We start from the raw sequence: 25,039 nt of genomic DNA, 5'->3' as shown, positions 1-25,039 counted from the left end.
ACAATTTCCAAACCCAGACAAATCTGTAATTTTGATCAAAGTAACGGTCCGTTTCACCTGGTCGCCTGTCAATGGCGCCATACCCCCTCTACCAAAGATGCATGCACCAGCGGCATTGTGGTTGCTCACCACTTGCACCAAAGAGTATACGCATATAAGATAACACGTTGCCGTTGTGGTTGCCACCAGAAACTGTTATAAATTGACTTTTATTCAGTTTTAAGCCACATTTTTATGATAAAGTTTTAGATCTTGGTCATTTTTATCTATATCTTTTAGCCAGATGAAGGATTTTAGTCATCGGACATCTGGATCTTAAGTTATCAGAGAAACAAGCTGGGTAGCCGTTAGCAGCCGCTCGGCTAGCAGCCACTCGGCTAGCAGCCCGTTCCAGATGTCCTCTTTCCGCCAAACAGCTTCAGAGAAACACCGATTTTTAATGTGAAACTGCTTTATTCAGTGTTTTTACCTGTTTTAATCATCTGATCTGTTTGTTTTGGAGAGGAGGAGACCTGAACAATGAACACTGAAGTAATCCTATCTCAGAGAAGCTGGTTGTTTAACAATGAAGACAACATCTCCCATGATCCCACGCTACTTCACACCATCATCACACGTCGTCTTTTGTTATTGTTTTGACTGAGAGACCCCTAGTGGCTGAAATTACATATTTTGTGTTTAAAGCAAAATACAGGAAATGACCAGTTATAACAAATTTCACCACTAGGTGTCACACATGACTCGACCGTTCCCAAATGGAGCATAATAATAAGACCCACAAAGAACGTTCCAGAACGCTATGCAGAGTGTATTGAGACCTCTATTAACTACATACTCTTCTTACTAACAGTTAAAACTTTATAACACAACAATTAATAACCCACAACTAACTCTCTTTAACAGGGCAAAACATCATGGCACACAACTATTTGTGACACATAAACAATTTGTAACACCAATAATTGCACATTTACAAAATTACACAACTGAACGGCATGCTGGGTACAGCTCGCTAGCTAGCCAGGTAGCATAACAGTCTGTTAACAGCTGAGAAAGACTTTGTCGCTACAGTACATTCAAGAACAGAAAAGAGAGATGAAGGATGAAGAAAAAGAGACCAGAGATGCACCAGATGCCCAAGAGAAGAGCTCATAGAGTGTGTGGTGTGCTCTCTCGAGTTTCGGGGGCTTCGGGGAACACAGCGATTTTACTGTCAACACTTCTTTGTGGTCGAAGAAGAATTTATTTGTTTGCAAAGCGAGTCTACTGAGGATTGAACAGGCTGGATGGACATCTTTATCAGGGCAGACATATCTACTCTGAGACTGCCCCACTGTCTATCCAGCTCCACGATCAGTTGGTCCGATAGTTAATGCAATGCAAGTTGGATTTAGCACTGTCAGCACAGGTTGCTGAAGTCAGCTACTTTTTAATTTGCCAGAACGTCTCATAATGACAAATGCCGGTGAAGTCGGTTCGCATAAAATCAAACCAGTTTAAGCTCATACACCAGACCAGACCAGCAAAACAAGAAACCAACCCAACGCTATTTGGAGAGACACTTGAGACAGTGAAAAAGAGCATAGTTGTAGATCATTCAAGAAGGAGCCCTGCACACCTTCAACCACAGACATATTTGTACAGACATAGACTTTGGTTGGACTGACAAAAAACTGCAAACTCTGTGCTCACAACCACACATGGTGACACAGTGAGCACTGACGTATGAAAAATATGCCTACTTAGCCAAACAACGATGCATCATTTCTAACATTTTTGCATCCTTAAAATCCGATTTATTTATATATAATTATTAGCAGAAGCCCTATGCCTTTATCATTTAGAAATGTGACCAATAATTTGATATTTAGATTGATATGTATCTTCAATGTATCGGATTGTTGTCAATGCATCAAGATGTATATCCCATCATCCTCAGTGATGGAGACGCACATCCTTATCGAGCCCCACACCAGGTCAGTTACCCACAGATTACAGGTCAATGGATGCATGATTAAGAATGCAAACTATACTCCAATCAGACTGGGCCATTATCTCCAATTACAGCTCCTGCTCGAGCTTCTTAATAAGTCCAGTCATACCATTACAAGCCAACAGGGATGACAACAAGCAGCACCTGACCAGCTACGCATCTACTAACAACCTCTTCTGGTTCCATCTTTGTGACGAAACCTGATCCCAATCACACACTCTGGAGGCTATTTGTCCTGTTTGCTGTGTTTGGACTGTGGGTGTCACCAGACAAGGAAGAAGCAATCAGCAGGCTGTGAGACAGCAGGCTGCGTTAGACTGGTGACAGATGACAGAGAGAAAACACTTCCCTTCTGCTTACTTCTCCTCCTCCCTGAAGCTCACTTTTTTCTTTCCTGTCTGTATTCTCTAATCAGTGGTCTATGATTTTATCACCTGTTCGCACACAGGTCTTGCATGTGAAGTTTTGCATCTGCTTCTAGGGATGTAACCGTTGTGTTATCGTTCTCTACGGGCCTCTACCATTAACTGTGTTGCTCATCTGGCCCATGGGTGGCCCTCAGGTGGCCCTCAGGTGGCCCAATATCCAGTCAAGCCTCTACAGATCCATTTCCATTTTCAATTCCAGCCAATTTGTGCTTACGGTTTACAACTTACAGGTTCCCAGTTCAGTTCAGTCTTCTGTCAAGTTTCACTTTGATACTGCCCTAACTCTCACTTTCTTTCTCCACTTGGGGATGAAATGTTTTCTCAGGCAATCATGTTTCATCGAGATTGTTGCAGTTTGTTCTGAGATGCTTCATTACACCTCTTCAATCAGGGTGTTTTCTGCGTTTGATAGCTTCATAATGCCGGGAGGCTTGGAGAGAGCAACAGCACGGTGAACAATGTCAGACTACTGGATGAAATGTCTTTGTAATGAATGACTATGTTGTAGCAGCACTAATGACTGCGTCGCTGCCAATAATCATACACCAATCCTGTAAACCAACACCGGTGTCTGACTGCTCTTCATCAATAAATACTGAATCATACTGAACACAGACAAAGAGGAGAAGAATAACTGACATCTAGCCTGGGTTTCCCCCCCAAAAAAGAAAAATGCAATTATATCCAACCAAGCGTGTGTATTTACATGAGAGTGTAATATGTTCAAATGAGGCCAATTTAGGATAGAGTCCTGACAAATGAATGTAGCAGCTGCTAGACTGATACAGAGGTATAAATATTTGCTTTCAAATCTAGACAGAATGGGGTTAGTGACCTGGAGCTAGCACCGATATGTTGTGTTCTGTCATGTGTGAAGAGACCTCCATCCCAAACCCCTTTTAAAATCTGGCTATTTCATGTTGGCATTGCATGTTTGAAAATTTCAACATTGACTTTTTTCCAAATAAGTGAAAGTATTTAGCTGAATTCAATTTAGACCTAATTTACCAACCTACAGTAGAATTTGGATTGGTTGATGGGGATATGATGGAGGTGAAAAGCAGGTATGTGTTGTCACTGTTTGCTAAACTAGCACTTAACTGCTAATGTCTCCTAAAATGTCTTACAAGTCATTTTGTGTTATGTGTAGACAGTATTTGACGACGGGCAAGTCCACTAAATTGCCATTTATTTGAATGAAGTTTGCCATAACAGCTTAATTAGGGCTACTTTGCATCTGTGAGGTCGCTGCCTGAAAACCTTAACATGAACTTTGCAAATTCGATTTCAGCACGACTTCCTCTGAAGACAGCGAATAAACGACAACAGCTACAACCATTTGCACCTCACCTCGCATTATTGGTTTCTTTCTTAATCGGTGGACATACACACAAACACAAAACATCAAACGTTTCTGGGATTCTTAAGGGTCTTCTAGTAACTTCGGCATGAATTCAATCTAAGCTGCAGCTGTAATTTCATACTTTTTTCCTGTAATTTCTATATACTTTCGGAGCTGCCACACACAGGTTGCTATCAACCCCTCAAAACGGGAAAGCAGGTTTATGACTTGACATTCATTTGAATATGTGTTTGGTGGAGTGTAACGTTATAGCTACGTCGAAAACACCAAGTGGACCGACTGACTCATAAAACGTCTTCGGCTCTGTTCACTGGACATGTTGTTTTGAGGTTAAACAGGGCACTTGGCGTCCCTTTCTCCTCATACCACAGTGAACACAAGCAGGGCTACTTCAGCATAAGGTGCAAGAAATGATGTGACTTAGAAAACAACAGTGGGCTTTGCGTTATTTCCCCAAGACATCCTTGCCAGTTAAGGGCAGTCTGAGGTGATACACAATGTTCAGATTTAAGTGAGCAGGACCACTGGGATGCTACTACATTACCTGTCCGTACACCTTTGGCATGGTCGATTCTCCAGCACTCCGGCGGCTTCGATGCAGCGGAGGGGCGCCGGAGTCCCATCCGCCTTCAACAGCGCTACGAGCGGCCAGTCGCAGCGCTGAAGCCGCGGCGCCTCCTCCATCCCCGTCCGGTAAATCCCCATTTGCGTCTATCGTGAAATATCCTCTATTTTGCGGCAGCATGTAGCGCTGCTCCGGGTGAAGACGAAGAGTCGACGAATTTATTCCTGCAACCCAGAGGACCAATAAATAAAACGAACACCGAAGAGAAGACTGCATCCTGCTTGCTTGTGATATCGCCATGTTTGTGTATGTTTGGCTTTGGGGTTAGGTAAGACTGAGCAGCTCCTTCTACTGGCAGCGATGCCGCTGATGCTGCATTCACAAGCCATGGGAATGTCGGGAAGAACTAGTCTTCTGCACACAAAGGCAGTTAACAAGCCTCCGATGCGCCACACAATAATGTCTTTTTTATTAAGAGACAAACGCACCAGAGGAACACACAGTAACGACCATAAAAATAAACATGAATAAATACATAAAAAAAACAGCAGCAGTCACACAAAACCAGACGAAAACACAATATCAAACCAATAACTCCACGTTATCAACAAATATATCTTGTATCACCAGGCCTAGCAACATAGAGAAAAAAGAATACTGTATCATAATGCTCACTTTACAAACTGATGGCATCATTATGTGAAAAAAAATGGAAAAATTTGTTTAGTTAAATTAATGTATCATACACAAAACTCTTACCAAACCTCAGCTACAATAAACTGAAACTATCATAAGAAATATGATATATCAATCTAATATCAAAATATTAGGATGCTGTTTATATTGTATAGAATTAGCATTATTCTATTATATAATATAGAATTATTATTATTGAATCTTACCACAACTGAGCATTTGCAGAGCATGCTTAAACATTTAATTTATTATTATAATAATCATTATCAGTCTAAATATGAGACTTCTCACAAGAAAACAGAACTGTTTTAGAAAAGTTTTGAGTCCAACTAGGGTTTAGTGATATGGATAAAATCCTCTATCACAATATATGTAATTTTTTATCAAAATCACAGTGCCATATACACCATGACATAGCAGATTCTATGGTAAATTAATTTAGAAGTTTTTAATAGGATCAAATATCTAGACATGAATGTGTGGTTAAGGTTTTTGTCTAATCCAGCAAATTAAATCAAAGTACTTCATCAGATTGAAGCAAAATATATTGCTATAAAACAGTCCTGCTCATTGATTTGCAACATTGCCAACGGCTTACTAGCGCCAGAGAGGTTAAAGGGATAGCTACAAAAAATATGGCAAAATCTCTACAGTCCACAAGTCTTCATAAACAAGTCCTTGCAAATGTATGCAAGTCTTGCAGGTCTGACTGGTCTCATGGGTGTGAAATGTTTAAATGCTGATAAGGAGCAACAGTAATTTGCAGAAAACTCTTATCATGGCTTCCTAATAGCTTCAAATTACCTTAAAAGCAATGTCACTTTTAACTCATTGCTCAACTTCCTTAGATACTCCAATGCTCTGTGACATGCAATCATTTCTAAAGATTTTTTTCCCTTTAAGTCATTTTTATATTCTATGTGTTAAGTCAAACCCTCCACATGTTCCATGCAACAACACCACCAAGACTCACTCTCTACATTTTCTATACTTGGTGATTGATTGATACTTTATACTCATTGATTGTTTTCTTCAGGGATCACATTCATAAACATCCTCCAAGACGCTGATTCCTTCATGCTAAATCTTTGAATTAGTTGGATATTGATTGGACTCCCACTTCCACAGGGAAAAAAAGGTCTGTTTTACAACACCAGCAGATAGAATGTATAAGCCATAGAGTAGGTTTTCACTATGGTTTAAAATGTAACTTGTTGAATTCAGTTTGGTCCTTTACCATGACCTTTGGACCTTGACTTGCATATTTATATTTTCAGTATTTTGTTGTTTTTGTGCATCAATTGGCAATACTTTAAATGAACTTATCAACTTCATTTGGATGGCTGGAGCTTCATATTCAGTTACATTTTTAAATACATTTTTTCACAGGAGGAGGACTGTGGATTTTGTCCCTCATCACGTACATTGTAAGTGCAATATGAAGGGATTTTCTTATGGTCAGTATGAACAGGAGGAATAATTATAGCAAGAAATGCCTATTTCAATGTTAATTCTGGCTCCTGACTGTTGTTTTAAGACAGATTTGAAAAATTGTAAACCAGTCCTTTAATGATATACAGGACAGTCTATCAACTATCTATGTGGTGTTGACCTATTGATCTAGCTTTTTTCCAGCAGTGTTAAAAACCTATATATACCTACAGTAAATGATGCTCACATCCTTAATGCAGTCATTTATTTGAATACAATAATTAAGGAAGACAATAGAAATTAACTAGTTATTACTTCATCTCAGAGTGCTAGTGTGACAGTCTTTCTCAGAACCTCCTCAGCAATTATTACTAAGCTAACACCACAGCAGGCCTGTGAGTGAGCAAATGTATGGATGTCAACAGTTTCCCACCTGCTAATGAGAGCAGGTGGCCAGCTTTTTACTTGCTCTTGCTGACCTATATGGTATGTAACAGCTGGAGACACAAGCAACCCAACCATCTGCTAAATCTATCCGGGTAGCAGGTCATACTGTATTTCCAATGTAAAAACAACATTGCACCCCTTTGCAAGACTGAACAGAACTTCTGAGAATTTACACATAAACACGGTTCAAGCATAATATATTTAATCACCTTTATTTGTGTTTGAGATGAAAAACACAACATAATTTGATTGCAAATGCTATATGATGCAATGCTGTATGATGCATCCCCTATTACAGTATTACATTAGGGGAGAACGGGGTAACATGAGCCAATTTTACATTTGATGATTTTACCACAAAATAAGTGTATTTGTTTCAAATAATAGTTACTATATATACCTCAGGTTGTTGTGTACCCATGGAAATTAAAACAAAGTATCTAATTATTATGGTTTTAGAACAATGACCCATCAAAAAAAATTAGTCCTATGGCACAACTTGCCCCAAGGTAGGGGTAAAATGAGCATGGGGATAGGGAAAATTGAGCGCTCTAGGCATAAATTATGCCACTGTTAAATACTGATATAAAAATGACACGAAACCAAACAATTTTGAGATCATTTTTAACTTCATTAATGCCATCAATTTAACAAAGGCAAAAACTTGTACTTTTAAGTAAAATGATATGTTGTTCAACATGGTGTCTCAACATTATTAGTAAAGGTTAAACTGTGATCTTTGTGTGTTAGCTACAGAAAGAAAGTGTGTGTAAATGTGCTTTTGTGTATACAGACAGGTGACAAATTAAAGGAAAAACTGGTCCAGGTCTGAATGTTTGATCCCTACAGTGAGGGGATCTGGTGGCTCTGTTATGCTGTGGGGGGCATTTCGCTGGCATGGTTTGGGTCTACTTGTCCCCTTAGAGGGAAGAGTCACTGCAAATCAGTACAAAGTTTTTCCTTCATCCTATGATGAAACATTTCTATCCTGATGGGAGTGGTCTCTTCCAGGATAACTATGCCCCCATTCATAGGACACAAGGGGTCACTGAACAGTTTGATGAATATGAAAATAATGTAAATCATATGTTATGGCCTTCACAGTCACCAGTTCTCAACCCAATTGAACACCTATTGGAGATTTTGGACTGACATGTTAGACAGCGCTCTCACCACTATCATCAAAACAAATGTGAGACTATCTTTTGAAGAATGGTGTTCATCCCTCCAGTAGAGTTCAGATACTGTAGAATCAATGCCAAGTTGTACTGAAGCTGTTCTGGCGGCACGTGGTGGCCCAACACCTTACTAAGATACTTTATGTTGGTTTTTCTTTTAATTTGTCACCTGTCTGTATGTACAGCATGTTTGTGTGTGGCTTAAACTTAACATTAGTCAACAATAAGGTATTTATTCATCAACCTTGTAACACTTGTAACAGTGATCAAACATTAACATGAACAGTGTCTCTAATCTCTAGAATATCAGAAAATAATACTTAAATACACAGGTTACTCTGTACATATAAAGCCTATTTAAACTTTTGGGTGAAAATTGAGCCATTGACTCAACTTGCCCCAACATCACTAGCACATTTTACCCCACAACCTCCAATTTGAAAAAACTTTTTCACACAGTGGCTCAGCACCACAATTATGCTAAGTTTATGACCTAGTTTTGTAGCTTACACTGCTTTAAAACATGTAATAATGAAAACTTATCTGTTTTAATTAAGACACAAGACCGATAACTTTAGTAACATGATGAATTCACTTGGCATGACAAAAATCTTTTTTTTTTTATTGCTCTGTTTTGCTTACCACTCTCTGTATGTGCTTGAGTCCAAGATGGATTGAGTAACATGAACTGTACTTCCTTAATTTGTGGTCACATGATTACTTTTGTTTATGGTTACCTAGATACAGGGGGTGGCCCATTTTACCCACTGGCTCAACTTACCTCATTCTCCCCCACTATTATAAGAGCTAGCAGCTCTGTGAGGCTGTATTTAAGCACAGTGGCGCTTTAAGCTAAATGCTAATGCAAGAATGGCAATATGCTCTAATGACAATGCTTACGTGCTGATGTTAAGCATGTATAATGTTTACCATGTTCACAATCTCAGTTTAGTGTGTTAGCATGCTAACACTTGCTAATTAGTACCAAAAAAGTAGAGCTGAGGCTGATAGAAATGCTGTTAGTTTTGCAGGTAGGTAAGTATTTGACAAATTCAAATTTTGACTTGATAATGGCACTAGTGGAAAGATGAAGGGACTACCAAAGTTAATGTAGTTCATCCTGAGGGGGACATGTATATATATACCAAATGTAATGACAATCCATCCAAAAGAGACATTTCTCTAAAAAAACAAAAATGTCAACCTCATTGCAGTGCTAGCAGAAAAGTAAAGGAATCATGTCTGTGGGATTCATTGTCTGGGAACCATGATTTGTACAAAATCTTGTGGAAGTCCATCTGGTAGAGGTTGAGACATTTCATTGAAGTGAAAACTTTAGCCTGTCTTTCTTGTGCTAGATGAAAGGTCAAAGGATCACTAAAGTCATCAGAATTCATCCTCTGGGGAACACGAATGTCTGCACAAAATGTCATGGCAATCCATCCAGTAGTTGTTAAGATATTTCAGACTTGCAAGTGGTCAACTGACTGACCAATAATGTCACTAGTGTGGCTAAAAACATCTAATTTTACACATAACTTTCTAATTTTATGTTGTATTTTATGTATGGTGACGCATGTGATATCCACATTAATAAATTCCTTGCATTTGGAACAGTATACTCAATACATTTGTTTTTGCAACAAAACAGAATTTGGTGTGAATTGTTGTAAATTGACTATGTTGATGAAGATGTCTATCTTTTTTATGTTTTTGTTTTTTTAAAAAATACTGTATACATGTATTTATTTTTGTTCTCACGTATTCTTGAACCTATGAATTTACTCTCTTTGGGCTCTGTTGCTGCTTTATGGTTTTATTTGACACACTGAAATAATCCACTTTGCTGCCACAGGGCAGCAGCATTGATCTGCAGTTAAACCCACCACTTTATAGCAGCTTCATCCGATATCCACTTTACTCACAGTGTAGTTCTAATCTTCCTCTGTATAATCCCATTGATTTAATCCAACCAGGCTACATGGGGGGTTTGAAGGCACTGCATGTCCATGACATCCAGTTTGTGTTAGTCTCATTAAAAGACATTTTTTTGTGCAAAAAACTTAATCCACATCTGGGATTGGATCTGTCACTTTTACAGCTGCTCAGGACTTGAATAATTGCTCATGTAGCTTGAAATATGGCTTGAAAATAGTGTTGTAATTGAACTATGTACTGTGTTAATTGCTATTTGCAGTTCTGCTTTTATTATCAATAGTCTTTACATTTATTTTCTCTCAGTGCTGGGAAGGTATGGTTTGTATGCTTGAAGAGTCCTAAAAAGAAAGAAACAAGGCAACATGTGACTGACAACACTTAAAACTATGTGACAGTGATTAATGAACAGACAACCACACCTCCCATCAGCATAGCTATGTGCAACAACCTGGTATAACATATTGGCTTGTCAATGTGGTTCACTCAGTGATGGATATGAGGGATATCGATTGCATGTTTATTGTATTGTATTACACAGTAGTAGACCAGATGGAAACTTTAACTAAGTCATTTACAGTGAGAACAGGTTTAATACTACATTTGAAAATTTAAGTAAAATGTTACTAATAGCCATTATTGTGTATGATGATTAGTGATAAATAAGTGTCTTTTGTAATCTTTCACTTGTCAATACATTCCTGAATTTACGACGAGTCCTGAATGCAGCATGCGCTAGTGCCCGCGTGTTACGTTAAATTTACGTTAAAAATAAATTCACACCTCAAAACCAACTGTACACCTACTAACGATGAAATAACTGACAGTCAACAGTGAATTTATACAATTATCTCCTCAACACAGACCTTGTATGTTTTGTAAGTAGAAATTATCGTTGATTTAAAAGTCCTAGCTAGTAGCAGGTAAAGGTTAACAGCTAATATATCAGTAAACATAACAGATTTTATGTAGTTAGATTTAGCTGTTAGCGAGTGTGCGTTAGCTAACAGAAACCAAAGTGCTAACTAATACTCAGTTAGCTCACAGGGGCAAAGTTGGTCTACATTATATTCAGCCATTTATTGCTATTTTAAAAAGTATCATTTCATTATGGTGTTGCACGTCACAGCCAGGTAATAATACATTTAATTTGTACTGCACTTTTCACTCATAGTGAAACTCAAAGTGCTACAGTATTAATAATAGAAAACATCATGACTTCTAAAGTTATCCTGCGCTTTGTGGCTCAGGTAACCTTACTCAAGCGTCTACTGACTTCAGTGGTATGTTAGCTATTAACATTTATCAACATTACCTTAATCAGATACCAGCTTAACTATCTAATATTATTAAACCTATCACAGTCAGTCACATGCACAGTATCAGTCAAAAGCAACTGCCTGTGTTTCTGTCTGTTAGCTGGGGCCATCTTTGTTATGCATTTAAAATCTTTGTTTTATTTCTGTTTTTATTTATATCTGTGAATCACTTTGTAACTGTTTGAAAAGTGTAATATAAATGAAGTTTATTATTATTATTATTATCATTATTATTATTATTATTATTATTTGTTTGTGTGTTTGTTTGTAAGCAAACCATGGGTAAGCAGTGAAAATTTGTGAAAACTATAAAAATTCAATTAAAAAAAATTAAGTGATGCAGCTCTGAAGTACAGTATATGATGACACTGTGGACAATAAACAATGGCTTTTAAGTCATTTTATAATTCTGTATAGGACTATTGGTGTAACTGTAACACTTCCGTTGTATTAAGTGTATCCATTAATAACATATATTAAACAAATATCAAGTTGGCAGTGTTGGAAGAAAGAAGCAAAACAAGGAAATTTGTATCTCCCAAATGTCAAAATTGAGGAAAACTTAATCACCACAGTTAGATGTGTCTGTGCTGATATCAGTCTTGGTGGTGAATTTGCAAGTTATTGTTCAAGTGAAGAGATTCAGGATTATTCAGAGAGGTGGTCATTGATAGTATTTTAAAATCATGTGACAGGTTTTAGAAGTAATTCCTGTTTATCCTAATGTGTTCTCATAATTTGTTAAATTAATAATTTGTTCTTCTTTGTATACTTGTATGTTATTAAAAGGTAATTGCTGTTTGATGCTGTTAGATCTCAAACTTTCTATAGGTCTATATTTATTTTTGTACACATTTGGCTTGTAGCGAGGGGAGATACTGAATATAAAAGATTACTATGTCATAATATTTTGTGATGGAATTGAAGAGACTGAAAAACAAATTCAGATATCTAATTTAGATTTCATATATGCAGTGACATTACGGAACAATGAAAGAAGCAACACCAACACCAGGAAAGCTGATTCCACCAGTGTTAAACAAGAGGGGAGTGAACAACAGCCCTAAACAGACAACATCCAAAGAGGTAAGAAGAGATGCTTCTGATTGGCCCTAGGGTGTTTTGTTTAAAAACGCCAAGTTTGCCAAGATAGATAGATAGATAGATTTTTCAATGTGTTAGTTATATTTTAGAGCAACCAGTCATTTCCCCTTTGCAATAGATGGAGCGTACACCTGCAAATGAAGACAAATCTCCACCAACAAAGAAAAAACCAACCTTCAAACCATCCACTTTGGAGTCAGCAGATTTATTTGATACCACAACTGCAGGTATGTGCAATATCACACTGCCAGTCGCACAAAAGATTGTGCAAGTCTGTGCAGTTGTATTAGAGAATTACATTTCAGCTCACAAATAATTATACTTTTCATGCATTCTCTGTGTTTTTTACATCAAAACAAACGGAAGCAATCAAATTGTGGTTGCACACTGCTAGCAACACGAGCAACAGGTCACCCACAGTGACCTTTCAACTAAAAGGTTGCTTGTGAGTGGTGTGAAACAGATACAGGATGTGTAAAACTCTGACCAGACCTCTGAATAGACACATCTGTGGTCTTTCAGTGATTCATATAAGATGTTGCAAAAGAAATAGTGAAGTGAAAGGAAAGGAAATGGAGATTCAGCCTGGTTGTCATTATAAATCATCTAAATTTTGATTTGCTTTCCTGTTATAGGTGCAAGTAGAGAGGTCAGCATGATGCTTTCAAAGTTTGCCGAAGTGTTAAGGTAGGTCACATATAAATAACTAGGTTTTCATTCTTTCTTACATTCAAAAAATCATAATCCATACTTGCTTCATCTTCTCTGGATTATCCATTAATCTTTAAACTTGGAAAAATATGCTAGAGGATTATAAGAGGTATGTGCTTTCCATCTTAAAATGGTGAATGAAACTGAAAGAGTAAAGGAAAATGCACACTCATTCTAGTGAGGTGCTGTCACCAACGTAGACATGAAAAAAAAAGGAAAAACCAAACATGCATTACTCAGATGCAGTGATTTTTATTTTTAATTCTGTAAATCAATTTTATTCCTGAAGAACAAAAAGATGTGGTGACTGCTGTATAACTACTGGATGGATTGCCATGAAATTTAGTGCAGACTTCTGAGGTCCCAGAGGATAAATCCTAATGAGTAGAGCTCCCCTGAAGTCAACCTTCTCATTTGTCCAACAGGATTCCTCTTAGACGAATGACCACATTCCTGTAAACCTCACCTGTGCTTTGAGAGTAATTCTAACATAAAGAAATTTGCCTCATGTCTGACACCTGTTTTTCACTGAGACCACCCACCAGCTCAGTGGCAGTGATTTTTAGTGTTGTTAAGACAACGCACCATTGTAGTCAATTAAACATTGCTTCCTTTGAACTGTTCCATTATCACAGTTACACTGTTTATTGTCAGTGTTTATGGTTGGTTGCAGTGACAGAGCTGCAGTGGATACCTCCCAGATGAAGGAGCTGGAGGACATTTTGACAGAGGCTCGAAACCTTGAGTCCTACCTTAAAGAGAAGAAAAATCACCTGAGGCAAACATTGGCTGTAATTTCTGATAAACTGCTGGGTTAAGTCTGCTGCATGGACTGTTACCTACTTGATGAAGCAGATCTATTTTATTTTTCTGAGGAATGGGTTCACTTCAATGTCAGAGTGTTATTTTGTCAAATTTACATTTTTCTATTGTGAGGTGGTATGTTTATGTACTTTATATGTGCTTTCTGCAGTTCATATGTTAGTCGTACTGTATTACTAATACTCAAGCTTCATAAAATGTGAGATTTATTTGACTATAAAATAACTTAATATATGTTTACTGTTTGTTACAATTTGTTTTTGTAAAAATCTTATTTGAATAGGATATTATTTATTCTTCCACAACATTCAACACATAATATCACATTTCCACTATGGATTCTTCTTACTTTTTGTGATATATTCTCTTAAAGTAGGTAGTAGTAGGTGATTCTCGTGAATAAAGAATACTCATTTTTGCATGTGCGACTGTTGTATGATATTCACCTGTGAATTTTTTAATGGTATTGAAGCAGTATTAACTGGTGCAGAATATCTAGAGAAATGGCCAGCAGAGGGTACAAGTGTGCCACACTGTCTTTCAGCCCAGATTCATAAATTGACGTTTATTTATTTATTGCTTTTTTGTGCAATACAAGTAACCATCATGGAGACACATATGACAAAGTACAAGACAAGATAAGAGGGAGAACTAGACTCAACAAACTGAAACAAAGGGTGTGGGGGGGGGAGGCAATAATTGAGCTGCAATAATAAAACAATATAACAGGGAGGCAAAAAGAGAGGACGAGAGAGAAAAAAAGCATGTTTAGCTCAGATTTTCTTATTGTAGTAAGCATGCATGTAGGTGTGAGTGTGTGTGAATGCCTTAGGGGATGGGTGGTTTTCCTGTTTGAAAGATATAGAGGGGAGAGACAGCAATGCGAGGGGAGCAAAGAAAATAATGGGAGATTTAAAAAAAAAAAAAAGATAACTGCTTCTCACAAGAAACATCAACTTTATGACGCAGGACCAGTTTGGCAAAACTGGGATCATCCTTGTCAGGCTCGAATGCCAGGAATTTTTCCCTGTATGCATAGGACTGAAACATACTTCTTGTTGCTGAGGGGATTTTCTTCAAGAAGAACACTGCCCTGTGTTGATCCTCCCCAATTTTATCTGGAAGATTCTATAGAAAAAAACAGATGGGTGATTTAATTGTCATAAACTAGATCAATGAAAAAGCCTGTGTAAAATGTAAATATGATGTCATTCACAGGACCTCAGTGAACTCACTGGGTTTTTTGTTTTTCCAATAGAATTTTGTTATGAGTGTGTCTACTGTGTTAAGCCATTTGAGTGTGGGTTGGACTGGGATCATTGTGAACAGGTAATTGATTTTTTGGTAATATCATCATCTTTACAGTAGAGATTCGGTCCATGATAGATAGTGGTAATGTCATCCAGTGGTTTAAGTCGTCTTCTATTGTTTTTAATAATGGAGTGAAGTTGAGTTGCAATAATTCTGACAGTCTTGGGACATTTTTATACCTAGATATGTGATACTGCCTGTGGTGAGGGAGAATGTGGGGGTTCTGAGGTGTAATATTCCATTTATGCTGACACAATGGTAAAATAGTTGATTTGTTCCAATATATTAAATAGTCAGAAAGCTTAGAGTAGGTATTGATGATGTTGATAACTTCACTGAGTGATTTATTTGGATTTTGTAGAAATAATAATATGTCATCTGCATAAAGACAGATTATGTGTGTTATGTTGTTTGTTGTGATGCTGGTGATACTGTTATTTTGATGTGTTATTGCAGCTAATGGCTTGGTGAATAAGGAAAGTAGTGACAGTGAGAGTGGAGATTCTTGTCTGGTCCCTCTGTAGAGTGTGAAGTTTTGTGAAGTTAATTCATCTGTAATGACTGTTGCCAGAATTTTGATCCATTGAATGAATGATTTCCCAAAACCAAACTTTTCTTGAGTTTTGAAGAGGAATGTCCAGGTTATACTATCAAATGCCTTTTCTGCATCTAATGACAGGATAAATGTATTAGTTTTGTTTCGATGGGATATGTTCATCAGATTGAAGAGTTGGTGTGTATTATCTGAGGAATGTCTGCCTTTAATAGGCTAAATCCTGTTTGATCTGGGTAGATGAGAGATAAAATGATTGATTTGATTCAAGTTTCTAATACTTTACTAATGATTTTAATATCTGTGTTGATCAACGATAGGGGGCAATAGCTTGTGCAGATGGGATGTTTCATATGTTGTGGGATTGATTTTGATCTTTTTATCTAATCTGCCATTCTAGTGAATAAAGAGTGCTTTTTCATATTCTATTGATGTTAGTGGAGTGTCCAAGATGTCAACCTGATATTATTTATGGTTTGTGGGTCCTGGGTGATATTCCTTGCTAAGTCCTTGATTGTTGATATGATTCATTTTCATTTATTGCATTTGTGTTGGTTTGCGAGGTATCTGCCTGATCTCTCAGGTTGAAAGTGGTTGTAGTGTAGCCTTTGTAACCTGAACTGTGTTTTTTTGTTAGTAATCAAGTTGTCAAGTTGAAATTTGCTTTCTCTGATTTCTTTCTGGGTTTGTCCAGTGGGGTTGACTGTGTAGGAATTGTGTAATTGTGTAAAAATTTACTTTTAACAATTACTTGGAATTAATTATTTAGAACGTATCAGTTCAATATTTTACAAAGGTGAAAACTGATCTGCAGTTGTGTTGTATAATGCTCACCTTTAGTTAACAAGCAAACATGGTGGAGATGAATGCACATAGACCAGATGTTTAAGTGGAGTTTTTTATTGAGAGTGTTCACAGTGCTTTTTATCCGTGCATTAAGAAGCATACATTTTCCTTAAGTTATTCACTAGTCATTCATTAAATTAGCATAGCTTTCTCCAACATGTGGGCCCTGTGCCAAAGAGTGCATTTACTTATCAATGTCTAGTTCTCACAAAATAGGATGTGTTAAAATAGAATAGAATAAACTGTATAGAATAGCTGAAATGCATATGAAAATGATTTTTTGCCCTTGATGCCCCCTTTTTCAGCCACCCCACAGCCATACCCCTTTATGTTGAAGCATAAATGTACTTGAATTGAAGCATTTAAAACAGTATAGAAAAAAACAATGTATTTACAAGACATGCTTTCAACACAGCACAACAATATAATGGCTATAATATGAATGAACTAGGTTAGTTTTTTTATTTTTCAGTTTTCCAAAAAAATAGTCCCCTTAAACTATACATTCATATCTGTGTAGTGACCTCTACATTTGCAAATGTGTCACAGACAATATTTACATAGTGTATGACTTCTGCCATGACTTCTGTCTATGCAGATGAGGTCAGTTCCTCATAATCACTCTTTATATTTTGTCTACTTGTTTTGTGTTTATGGCTATGCTGTGGCATTGAATGTTCCATGGAAACCGTAGGGGATGTTGACAGGCACGGCAGCCCTGCCCAGTTCCTCAAATGTCTTGGCATCTAAAACCAGGAGGAATGTACTCTTGTCCTGAAAAGAATAAAAACACAGAGAAAAAATACTTAGTGCTTTCCAGACTTCCAGAAAGCAGAATTTTATTGAATATGTGCATTTCAGTTGAAGTTGTACCTAACACTTTGGTCAAACACCAAATATGTTTTCTTAAACTTAAAGACACACTCCTTAGTTTTGGTGTAGTGCCCCCAAATTCCATAATTTCCTCCCACCTTTTGGAAATCATATGTGATTGGATGAGGAAATTTGGAGATTTGGACCCTCTAACAAAATTATGAAGTTTATCTTCAAAGCAGTCACATGTCCAAAATTTTTGACTGTTTGACTGAACCTGACTGACCTTATTCGGAGTGATGACCACAGATAAGACGACACCATCATCCTCCTCTGTGGCATTAGGGGAGGGTACAAAGACTGGTTCGGATGGATATAGACCAGGTTGTTCCCACACCTTTGAGAAAATAGTTACTCATGAGTCTTACAATATAATTCATGTTTGCTGCAGTTTCGGCTGAAATCACATTCTTCTTTTACTTTCTTAAAATATTATGGTATATTATAGATTATTAGTACTGGGAATAAATTAAAGTTAGAATTGATCTCCCTTTACTTAACTACAATATTACAGCTTGACACTCCAACTTTCTTGTATATCTCTACTACATTTAGGACTACATGATGCTGAAAGAATTATTTTTTATCATGCTGTAGGAGCTGGAAATATCTGAGGGAAATAAGAATTAAACTCAACTCACCTTCATCTGTTTCCCGTTGAGATCCATCTTGATCAGTGTGTCTCCTACAAGGTGTCTGAAGCCGCAGCCATAGAAGTAGCGGTAGGGGTGGGTGTTGTACTTGCCATAGTTGATCTGAGGGAACTCCAGACCTCCATATTGATGAAGATCCTCCCCGTGGAGGTCCTCATGGGTACAGAAGATCTGCCCAGAGCAAAACAGCAACATGGTTAATGAGACTGAGGAAACAATGTATCCAAAGAGATCATGAAAATAAGATGAAAAGGTTAAGAAGAATGAGTTTGTGGGTAAAACGTAATGCTAATAGTTAATATTTTTTAGAGATAATTAAATGGAAATGAAAAGTATAAAACATTTGAGTTACAGCATGCGTTAGTGCAAACCAAAAAAATCTATGTAAAATACTGTGAAAAAGTTAGTATGTGCAATTTATTACATCATGACATTTAATATGCAGGATGAAATGAGGGAGAAGCTACACTTTAAAATAAAAAAAAAAATGGCTGAGAAATACAATTTGCATTTTCTTTTTCCTTTTTACTACACACGTGTCCAAGACGAGCTTGACACAAAAATTAGTTTCAAAATATTCTGCTGTATGTGTTGACACATAGTTATGCAGACTGTTTACCTTGTTCTTGGCAATCCTTATAGAAGTGGCTGTGCTGTTAGCCCGGTTGTTCAAGTTCTGGTCGTAGGGTGTATCATGGTCCACGTTGAGAGGCAGAACGAAACGGCGTGGGAACACTCTACACAAGGTGTTATACACCTGGTAAGAAAATATGAACACCTTTTCAGCCTCAGCAAACCAACCATTGTTCAGCTAAGACAAAAGCAACTAAAGGACTCCACTTAAATTACACTTATCTTTACATGAGTCATTGAAGCTCGGAGCATGCAACTTGTCAGGTGCACCTTTTCTCAACCTGCTTACCTCATCAAGAGCTTCTCCAGACTTGCGAAGGTTCTGGACGTTGTAGTTCGTGATTGCTTGGCCATCATCTGAAGCACACATATCCATGATTAAGAAGCCATCCTCCTCATAGGCATTGATCTGGTGGAAGGTTGACAGCGGCTTGGCATGGTACTTGAGGGAGCTTATCTGGAACATAAGATTGAACAGAGGAATAAGAGCATGTCATATGTTTTGTGTACAGTACAAGCTGTAGCAACAGTACAAGCAGAGTAAATAGACTGTGTTTCAGAGGTCAAGGTCCGACTTAGAGCTTTACCTCCCCTGTCTGCTTGTGAATCAAGTGGAAGATGGTGTTGAGCTTGGGGTCCCAAAGGAAGCCGTCACTGATGCTCTTCCCTCTCAGCTTGCCTGTCAGAATCTTCAACAGGTCCATCTTGATGGGTTGCTCAATGAACACCACATAGTTCTCAGACATTGCTGTAATGGATTGAGAAAATTGTATTAGTTTGAACTGAGCCAACTTCTCTCCGGATACTAATTCCGATACCCCAATTGAGGGTTTCAGGAGATTCTGATTCCCAATCCAGTGCTCTCTTTTCCCCAAATTTTAAATCTGTATTACTGCGTGCAACTCATTGTGCTTCATGTAATTCATTGGAATCGTTTTTATGTAAGGTACCATTAGGCCAGGGATTGCTGTGGCATTAAAATAAGAGTAGACAGCCAGCCGTGACTGAATGAATGTGACTAATAGCAGAAACACCAGAGTTTTATGATGTTGATGTGGAAATTTTATTTAATGTAGATCAATTACGTGTGGCTGTTACCTGATCCACATAATAAGGTCAGTATCAGCGCCATCACCGATCAGGCATACCAAAGTGTTGCATTCCTAAAGAAATATCTTTCTAAAATAAACATGAAGAGTAAATCTAGCTCCTATAAACAGATCTGTAGTCAAAACTCAAGGGTGAAAGCAATCACAGCTTTGATTTGCATGCTTTGAGAACTTTTGCTTACCAAAGCTGTGGTAGTAGGAGGGTTTGGTCTTGTCCACAGAAGGAATAGAGCAGAGCACCGTGGCTCCCTCCAGGGTTTCTTCTGGTGTTTTCTTGGTCGGGGGCACTCGGATGATGTTGTAGTATGCTCCTGTCAGTACAGAGACGATTTTTTTGTTGATAAAGGTCATCAGACACATGGGGAGAAATGTTGTTCTGTGGTCTTGTAACACACAGGGTCCTACTGTATGATACTCTATGGACAAACTGATTTGATGTTTCTGAAAAACATACCTTTAGTGGTGTAAGAATTCCCCATGTTGTATGTTGTTCCATCAGGCTCAATGTGAGGGTGTGCAGTGGCACCGTTCACAGCAACGAATTTGCTCCAGTCAACCTAATGTGTACAAATACACAAGTGCAAAAACTGTTGTTGGTTTTGTCAACACTTTATTTGTATTTTACAGTGTTATCCAGCGACTAATCATATCATCAGGAGTGACAGTAGCCTGGAGCCTGTTATAAATTCAGGTAATATTTCACTTGTTTATGACTTGCCTTAGCTATCATGTAAAGCACCAGGTCAGTGAAAGAAACTACTATGCACAGTTATGTCTCTGCTTTATGTTGAACCATGTATTCAACATCATGTTACCTTTTTGGTCGTCTCAAGTGTCTCAGGGTCCACTTTGTGCATGACGTTGGTTTCCGTGCTAACATAATAATCACCTTTGTAGGTCACAAAGCTCACATTGGCATTATCTGTGGGCTCTAGAGGGGAAGAAGAAATTGCCAATACAGCATAGCACAACCATATTCTGTATTCACTCATATTATGTAATTCACATGCCTCTAGGCAAGTGGAAATAAACCATAAACTGTGTAAGGCTATTCAAATTTGATCTTATTCGCTGCATTAAAAGTAGGTCTGATTTGTGTCCATGCCATTTGGTAAAATACTCACTTGGTAATTCAAATCTTGACAAGAAGCGCTGGAAGAAGTTCTTGCAGGGGTCTGGCATGGTGACAGTCCCAAACTCTGACACTGCAATGCGGTTGTGCTCCTTGTTGGCCTGGTAACTGTCGCTGGACAGGAAGCGGCTTTTGTAAGTCACCCGACCATCTGATATTTTGAACTGGTGCAGGAGAGCCATGCCATCAAACCAGTGGTTGAACCTGATGAGAATGAGAGAAGAAAGCAGAAAGCAGTCAGCTTTGTGATGCAGTGGCTGCAATAGATGTATCAATGCTTTCAGATTTTGTTCTTACTTGTGGTTTCCAATCTCGAACTTCCCAGGGCCGTTTCTCAAGAAGCTCCCATTGATCCATTCTGGGATTTTGCCGGTAATGTCAGTGTTGATGGGCTCAGGGGTGTCCTCCACTGAACTCACAATCTTCTCAATGCAAGGCAGACCGTGCACATCTGTGAAGTGGCTGATGTTCTTCCTAGACTTTGATTTTTTCAGTGCTGTGGAGAAGAGTTAACAAAATTTACTAAAATGCAAGCCATAGTCATATTTAATTAGGATTAAGACAATAATAGGTTTGAATGGAAATTGTGCATAGCTGGTAGAATCAAGTGTTTACCTGGGATATTGTTCTGTTGATGCACAATGGTTTCCATGGCTGTAGCTTTGTCTCTTGAGTATGTAGCAGTGTCAAAGGCCTGCACACTTGTCCTGTGGTGCTGTTGTTTATCCCAGACTAGCATTCAGCTTTATACTGTCCTCCTGGCTGTGACGCCCCCTAGAAACAGTCAGATAAGTAGGCAAGCAGACAGTGATTTCATGCTTATGTAAGCCTCTACAAAACAGAAGTACTTTGTGATCACAAGATAATACAAGTGGTAACTTATTCATAGGGATAATCACTTGATCTCCCTGACAAGTGGCAAAATCACTGTGGCAGCATTCATCATTATTTGCAAGTAGTCCTTAATCCCACATATTAATTCATGTTCCCACATATCATGTTAAATATGCATGCATATGTGGTGAAAGCAGATGTATTGTTTGGATGAGTACTGTAGCTGGGAGGGATTTTCTATTAATGCAACCAGTTTTTATCTTTGTTTGTGAAAACTTCTATTTCTGGAACGATTAAAGCAGTTGGGATTTTTTTTTCTTGCTAACTGGGATTTTCCTTTTGGGTTTATGTGGAGCAGAAATATCCTTAGAGTGCCTGATGTGTGTATTCCACACTGTATGATCCACCAAAGTACAGTATATCACCCATAAAGAGGTGTACGAAGCATTTTATGGTTTCAGTGGGAGCACTGACAGGTGGATCTGTTAACTATCAACATGAAGGATGCAGGATCATCTGTGTTTCTTCACAAAGGTCATAGGCTTGTAGGTCAGGTGGACTGCAGAATCTAAATTACCTATATACAGTAGGTAGTTATTACCCAACCAAGGAGTCAGTATCTCAGGGGGGAGTCACTTGATATGCAGATGGGGCTATTGGAGATTTCCTTTACTGGTTTACTAATATTTTTTGTTATATAGGTCTGAAATAGATTCAATTTGAAACCTATTGACAACTGTCTTTTGGACTCACAAATGGGATCAGAGACCAATTCACTAAATTATCTTAATATTTCATTTCTAAATAGGACAGACCTGACATGCGATCTTTATATGGTATATGGCCTAAAAGCATACTCTAAAAGCTTTATCAGCTCTCCTTTTGTGTTATCTATATCAATAGGAATGAACATTGTTCAATGTTATGTATAGTATGGGTGAAACAAAGGGCACGGAGTGTAGGACAGTGTTTCCTCCATATGGCAGGAGTGAAAACAGCCTAACTTAGATGCTTTCTTAACCTTCTCTCAGTTCACCTGTACTTCATTGAAACAATGTGGAATCTATCCCTTTGAAATTAGGGAAACACTGGATATTATGGGAACAAAAAGCATCAAATAGTCTCTAGCCCTGCTTGTATAAAATTGGACCTTGGGAGGTGATGTAAAGGGTGGCTACTTACCCCACTAGCAGTGTACCAATTTAATCAGTGAGATTAGTCATTCAGTTAGACTATCTTTAGATTATTTTAGCAAAGACTCAGTGCAACATAAAGTCTCACATATGATTTAGTTCAGTTTGATTGTCTTAACTTCAATACTTAATAACCAGATGTGTCGCTGTACAAATGAAGGGTTCCTGCAGTGTTTTATAGTGGAGGCAGCCCACCTTGTTTGAAACAAAGACCACTTTCATTAACATCACATCACTTTTGTGTCAAAATAACATTCATCTTAAGTAAAAAAAGAGAGCAGAGGCATTATTTAACACAGGAAAACTCACAATACTTACTGTGGCAGTTGTTTAGGTCACCATCTATTAAATAAATTGATAATGAGATGCATCAGGATCTGGGTGGCATATCACCTCAGCTTAACAATTTGCAACACTAGTCCACCACTAAGAATGGCTTTAATTTTCAATGCCAAACTTTGGTCTTAAAACACAGCAGTTAAGTATGTGAAACTGCTACAGTAAAGATGGAAAGAGATGGACTGTCGTGGCAATTAATAATTTTAAGTTCAAGTTTATTTATTTGTTTCAATCATAAGAAATACAGCTAAATGAAAGATTGGATAAAACTTAAGTGCACCTAAATCCTGTCCGGAAATATCAGGACTTTGTACTGTGCAAGGATGAAGGATGAAAATAACTCATGACCACTGATTTATGGCCTTTGAATTATTGGTATTTGTCACATTGCTGTAGTGCCACATATAGTAAAAAATGCATTGCCATCAAATTTTGCATTATCACTTGAAATTGATGTGACTGACATGTCACAGTATAAATTACAGGTTTATCCAAAAGTGTTGTGTAGCTCATTTGGTGAAGATTGGTTTAATTTGTCAGAAGGGGTGTTGAAGAAACTGTTTTGCAAATAATTTAAAATGACAGGCAGTCTGTTCAGGTGGAAATGATTGTCACCTACACTGCAAGATTTATCTTGAACCAAGGAATCAGGAGTCACATGCTGTAACTCACATTGTTTTATAATAGCCATAAGGTTGCACTATTCACACCCCAAATGAATCAGTTCCCCTTTGACCCATGGAAATACCATGCTAACCAAGGTACAAGCAACAAACATTACAGGACTGAAAACAAAAGCTTGTGGTGTAAGCTCATATAAGCTTTATTAAATCCCAGTTTACATCATGTATGACAGCAGCAAGAGGAGATACCACCAGAGGTTTGCAGCCAGACTTTTGTCACTGGGCCCAATTTCAGGTCCTGTAACAGCACTGGACTCTCTCATCCTGGGGTGAGGGGACCCCCAGGGGTCCTTGAGGGGGTTCCAGGAGGTCCCTAGGAAACTGGGGAAAATTCTAAATTCACTATTATTTCATTGACTACAAGTTAGCCCAATGAGAGAATGTATAAGACTATTCTGTTCATAGATTTCACACTCTTCACTATCAATCTGCCTGAAACTAAATCTTATCAAATGGGGATCCCTGAGACTATATCTTATCAAATACAGGTCCACGCCTGATGTGTATCAATTTGGGGGTCCTTGACACCAAAAAGGTTGAGAACCACTGCTCTAGAATATTAATATTGAGGTCATGTTACCCTACTTGAGCAGCTGTTGTATAACTAATCTAGGAAATTACCACAAAAACAATTTATGCCCTGCAGCAGGAACAAAGAGTAACTAATATCTGTTGATCAGAGCTGTAGAATGACAGCTGTTGGAAATATACAGTGAAAAGATAGCTGCAACCACAGCACCAACACAACAATCAGCTTGTTGTCTGTTAATAACCTGCAATCGATATTTCTGTACACTGTTGTCATAGAGGGTATAAAGTGTCCATGTGTTATTTATGACTCACACAGCACAACAAATCAACAGATCTTTCAAAACTATGTAAAGCAAA

The 25,039-nt window shown here is 37.9% G+C and overlaps 3 protein-coding genes across 6 annotated transcripts in view; 1 reads left to right on the top strand and 2 right to left on the bottom strand.

Annotated features, from left to right (window-relative positions):
• sorl1 (sortilin-related receptor, L(DLR class) A repeats containing) overlaps positions 1–4,688 on the bottom strand; it is a 95,396-nt gene extending 90,708 nt beyond the window's left edge. For both annotated transcript variants that reach the window (XM_067593934.1, XM_067593936.1), the window contains exon 1: positions 4,329–4,688. In XM_067593934.1, the coding sequence (XP_067450035.1) occupies positions 4,329–4,649 (321 nt within the window). In that variant the 5' untranslated portion in view covers positions 4,650–4,688. The remainder of the gene's footprint in view (positions 1–4,328) is intronic.
• Positions 4,689–10,779: 6,091 nt separating this feature from the next.
• On the top strand, positions 10,780–14,417 carry LOC137185654 (testis-expressed protein 12-like). 3 transcript variants are annotated; one of them, XM_067593932.1, is made up of 5 exons: positions 10,780–10,905; positions 12,331–12,441; positions 12,578–12,686; positions 13,095–13,146; positions 13,844–14,417. In XM_067593932.1, the coding sequence occupies exons 2-5, from the start codon at positions 12,346–12,348 to the stop codon at positions 13,986–13,988; spliced, it is 402 nt and encodes a 133-aa protein (XP_067450033.1). In that variant the 5' UTR covers positions 10,780–10,905; positions 12,331–12,345; the 3' UTR covers positions 13,989–14,417. The 3 variants fall into 3 exon arrangements, with proteins under 3 accessions (XP_067450033.1, XP_067450034.1, XP_067450032.1); XM_067593933.1 differs by having other exon boundaries at positions 10,783–10,914; positions 13,825–13,902; XM_067593931.1 differs by having other exon boundaries at positions 10,786–10,914.
• A 2,321-nt stretch (positions 14,418–16,738) lies between these two features.
• bco2b (beta-carotene oxygenase 2b) lies at positions 16,739–24,456 on the bottom strand. The gene is made up of 12 exons (XM_067593930.1): positions 21,718–24,456; positions 21,400–21,598; positions 21,095–21,306; positions 20,786–20,901; positions 20,425–20,527; positions 20,153–20,281; positions 19,449–19,609; positions 19,151–19,318; positions 18,848–18,985; positions 18,217–18,399; positions 17,802–17,912; positions 16,739–17,476 (listed from the first exon to the last, which is right to left on the bottom strand). The coding sequence occupies exons 1-12, from the start codon at positions 21,839–21,841 to the stop codon at positions 17,360–17,362; spliced, it is 1,761 nt and encodes a 586-aa protein (XP_067450031.1). The 5' UTR covers positions 21,842–24,456; the 3' UTR covers positions 16,739–17,359.
• Between the last annotated feature and the right edge of the window lie 583 nt (positions 24,457–25,039).

This window comes from Thunnus thynnus, chromosome 7, assembly GCF_963924715.1.
Source record: "Thunnus thynnus chromosome 7, fThuThy2.1, whole genome shotgun sequence".
Lineage (NCBI taxonomy): Eukaryota > Metazoa > Chordata > Actinopteri > Scombriformes > Scombridae > Thunnus > Thunnus thynnus.
Note: the sequence above shows the minus strand (reverse complement) of the source record. Positions and strands in the feature narration are given on the sequence as shown.

Excerpts from the sequence above, each read along its gene's own strand:
- bco2b (XM_067593930.1), bottom strand. The coding sequence starts at position 21,841 with ATGCTAGTCTGGGATAAACAACAGCACCACAGGACAAGTGTGCAGGCC. Across the intron at positions 19,610-20,152 it reads CTCCTACTACCACAGCTTTG|CAATGTCTGAGAACTATGTG; the intron begins GTAAGCAAAAGT and ends AATCCATTACAG. Across the intron at positions 18,400-18,847 it reads TAAGGATTGCCAAGAACAAG|ATCTTCTGTACCCATGAGGA; the intron begins GTAAACAGTCTG and ends TGCTCTGGGCAG.
- LOC137185654 (XM_067593932.1), top strand. The coding sequence starts at position 12,346 with ATGAAAGAAGCAACACCAACACCAGGAAAGCTGATTCCACCAGTGTTA. Across the intron at positions 12,442-12,577 it reads AACAGACAACATCCAAAGAG|ATGGAGCGTACACCTGCAAA; the intron begins GTAAGAAGAGAT and ends CCTTTGCAATAG. Across the intron at positions 13,147-13,843 it reads AAGTTTGCCGAAGTGTTAAG|TGACAGAGCTGCAGTGGATA; the intron begins GTAGGTCACATA and ends GGTTGGTTGCAG.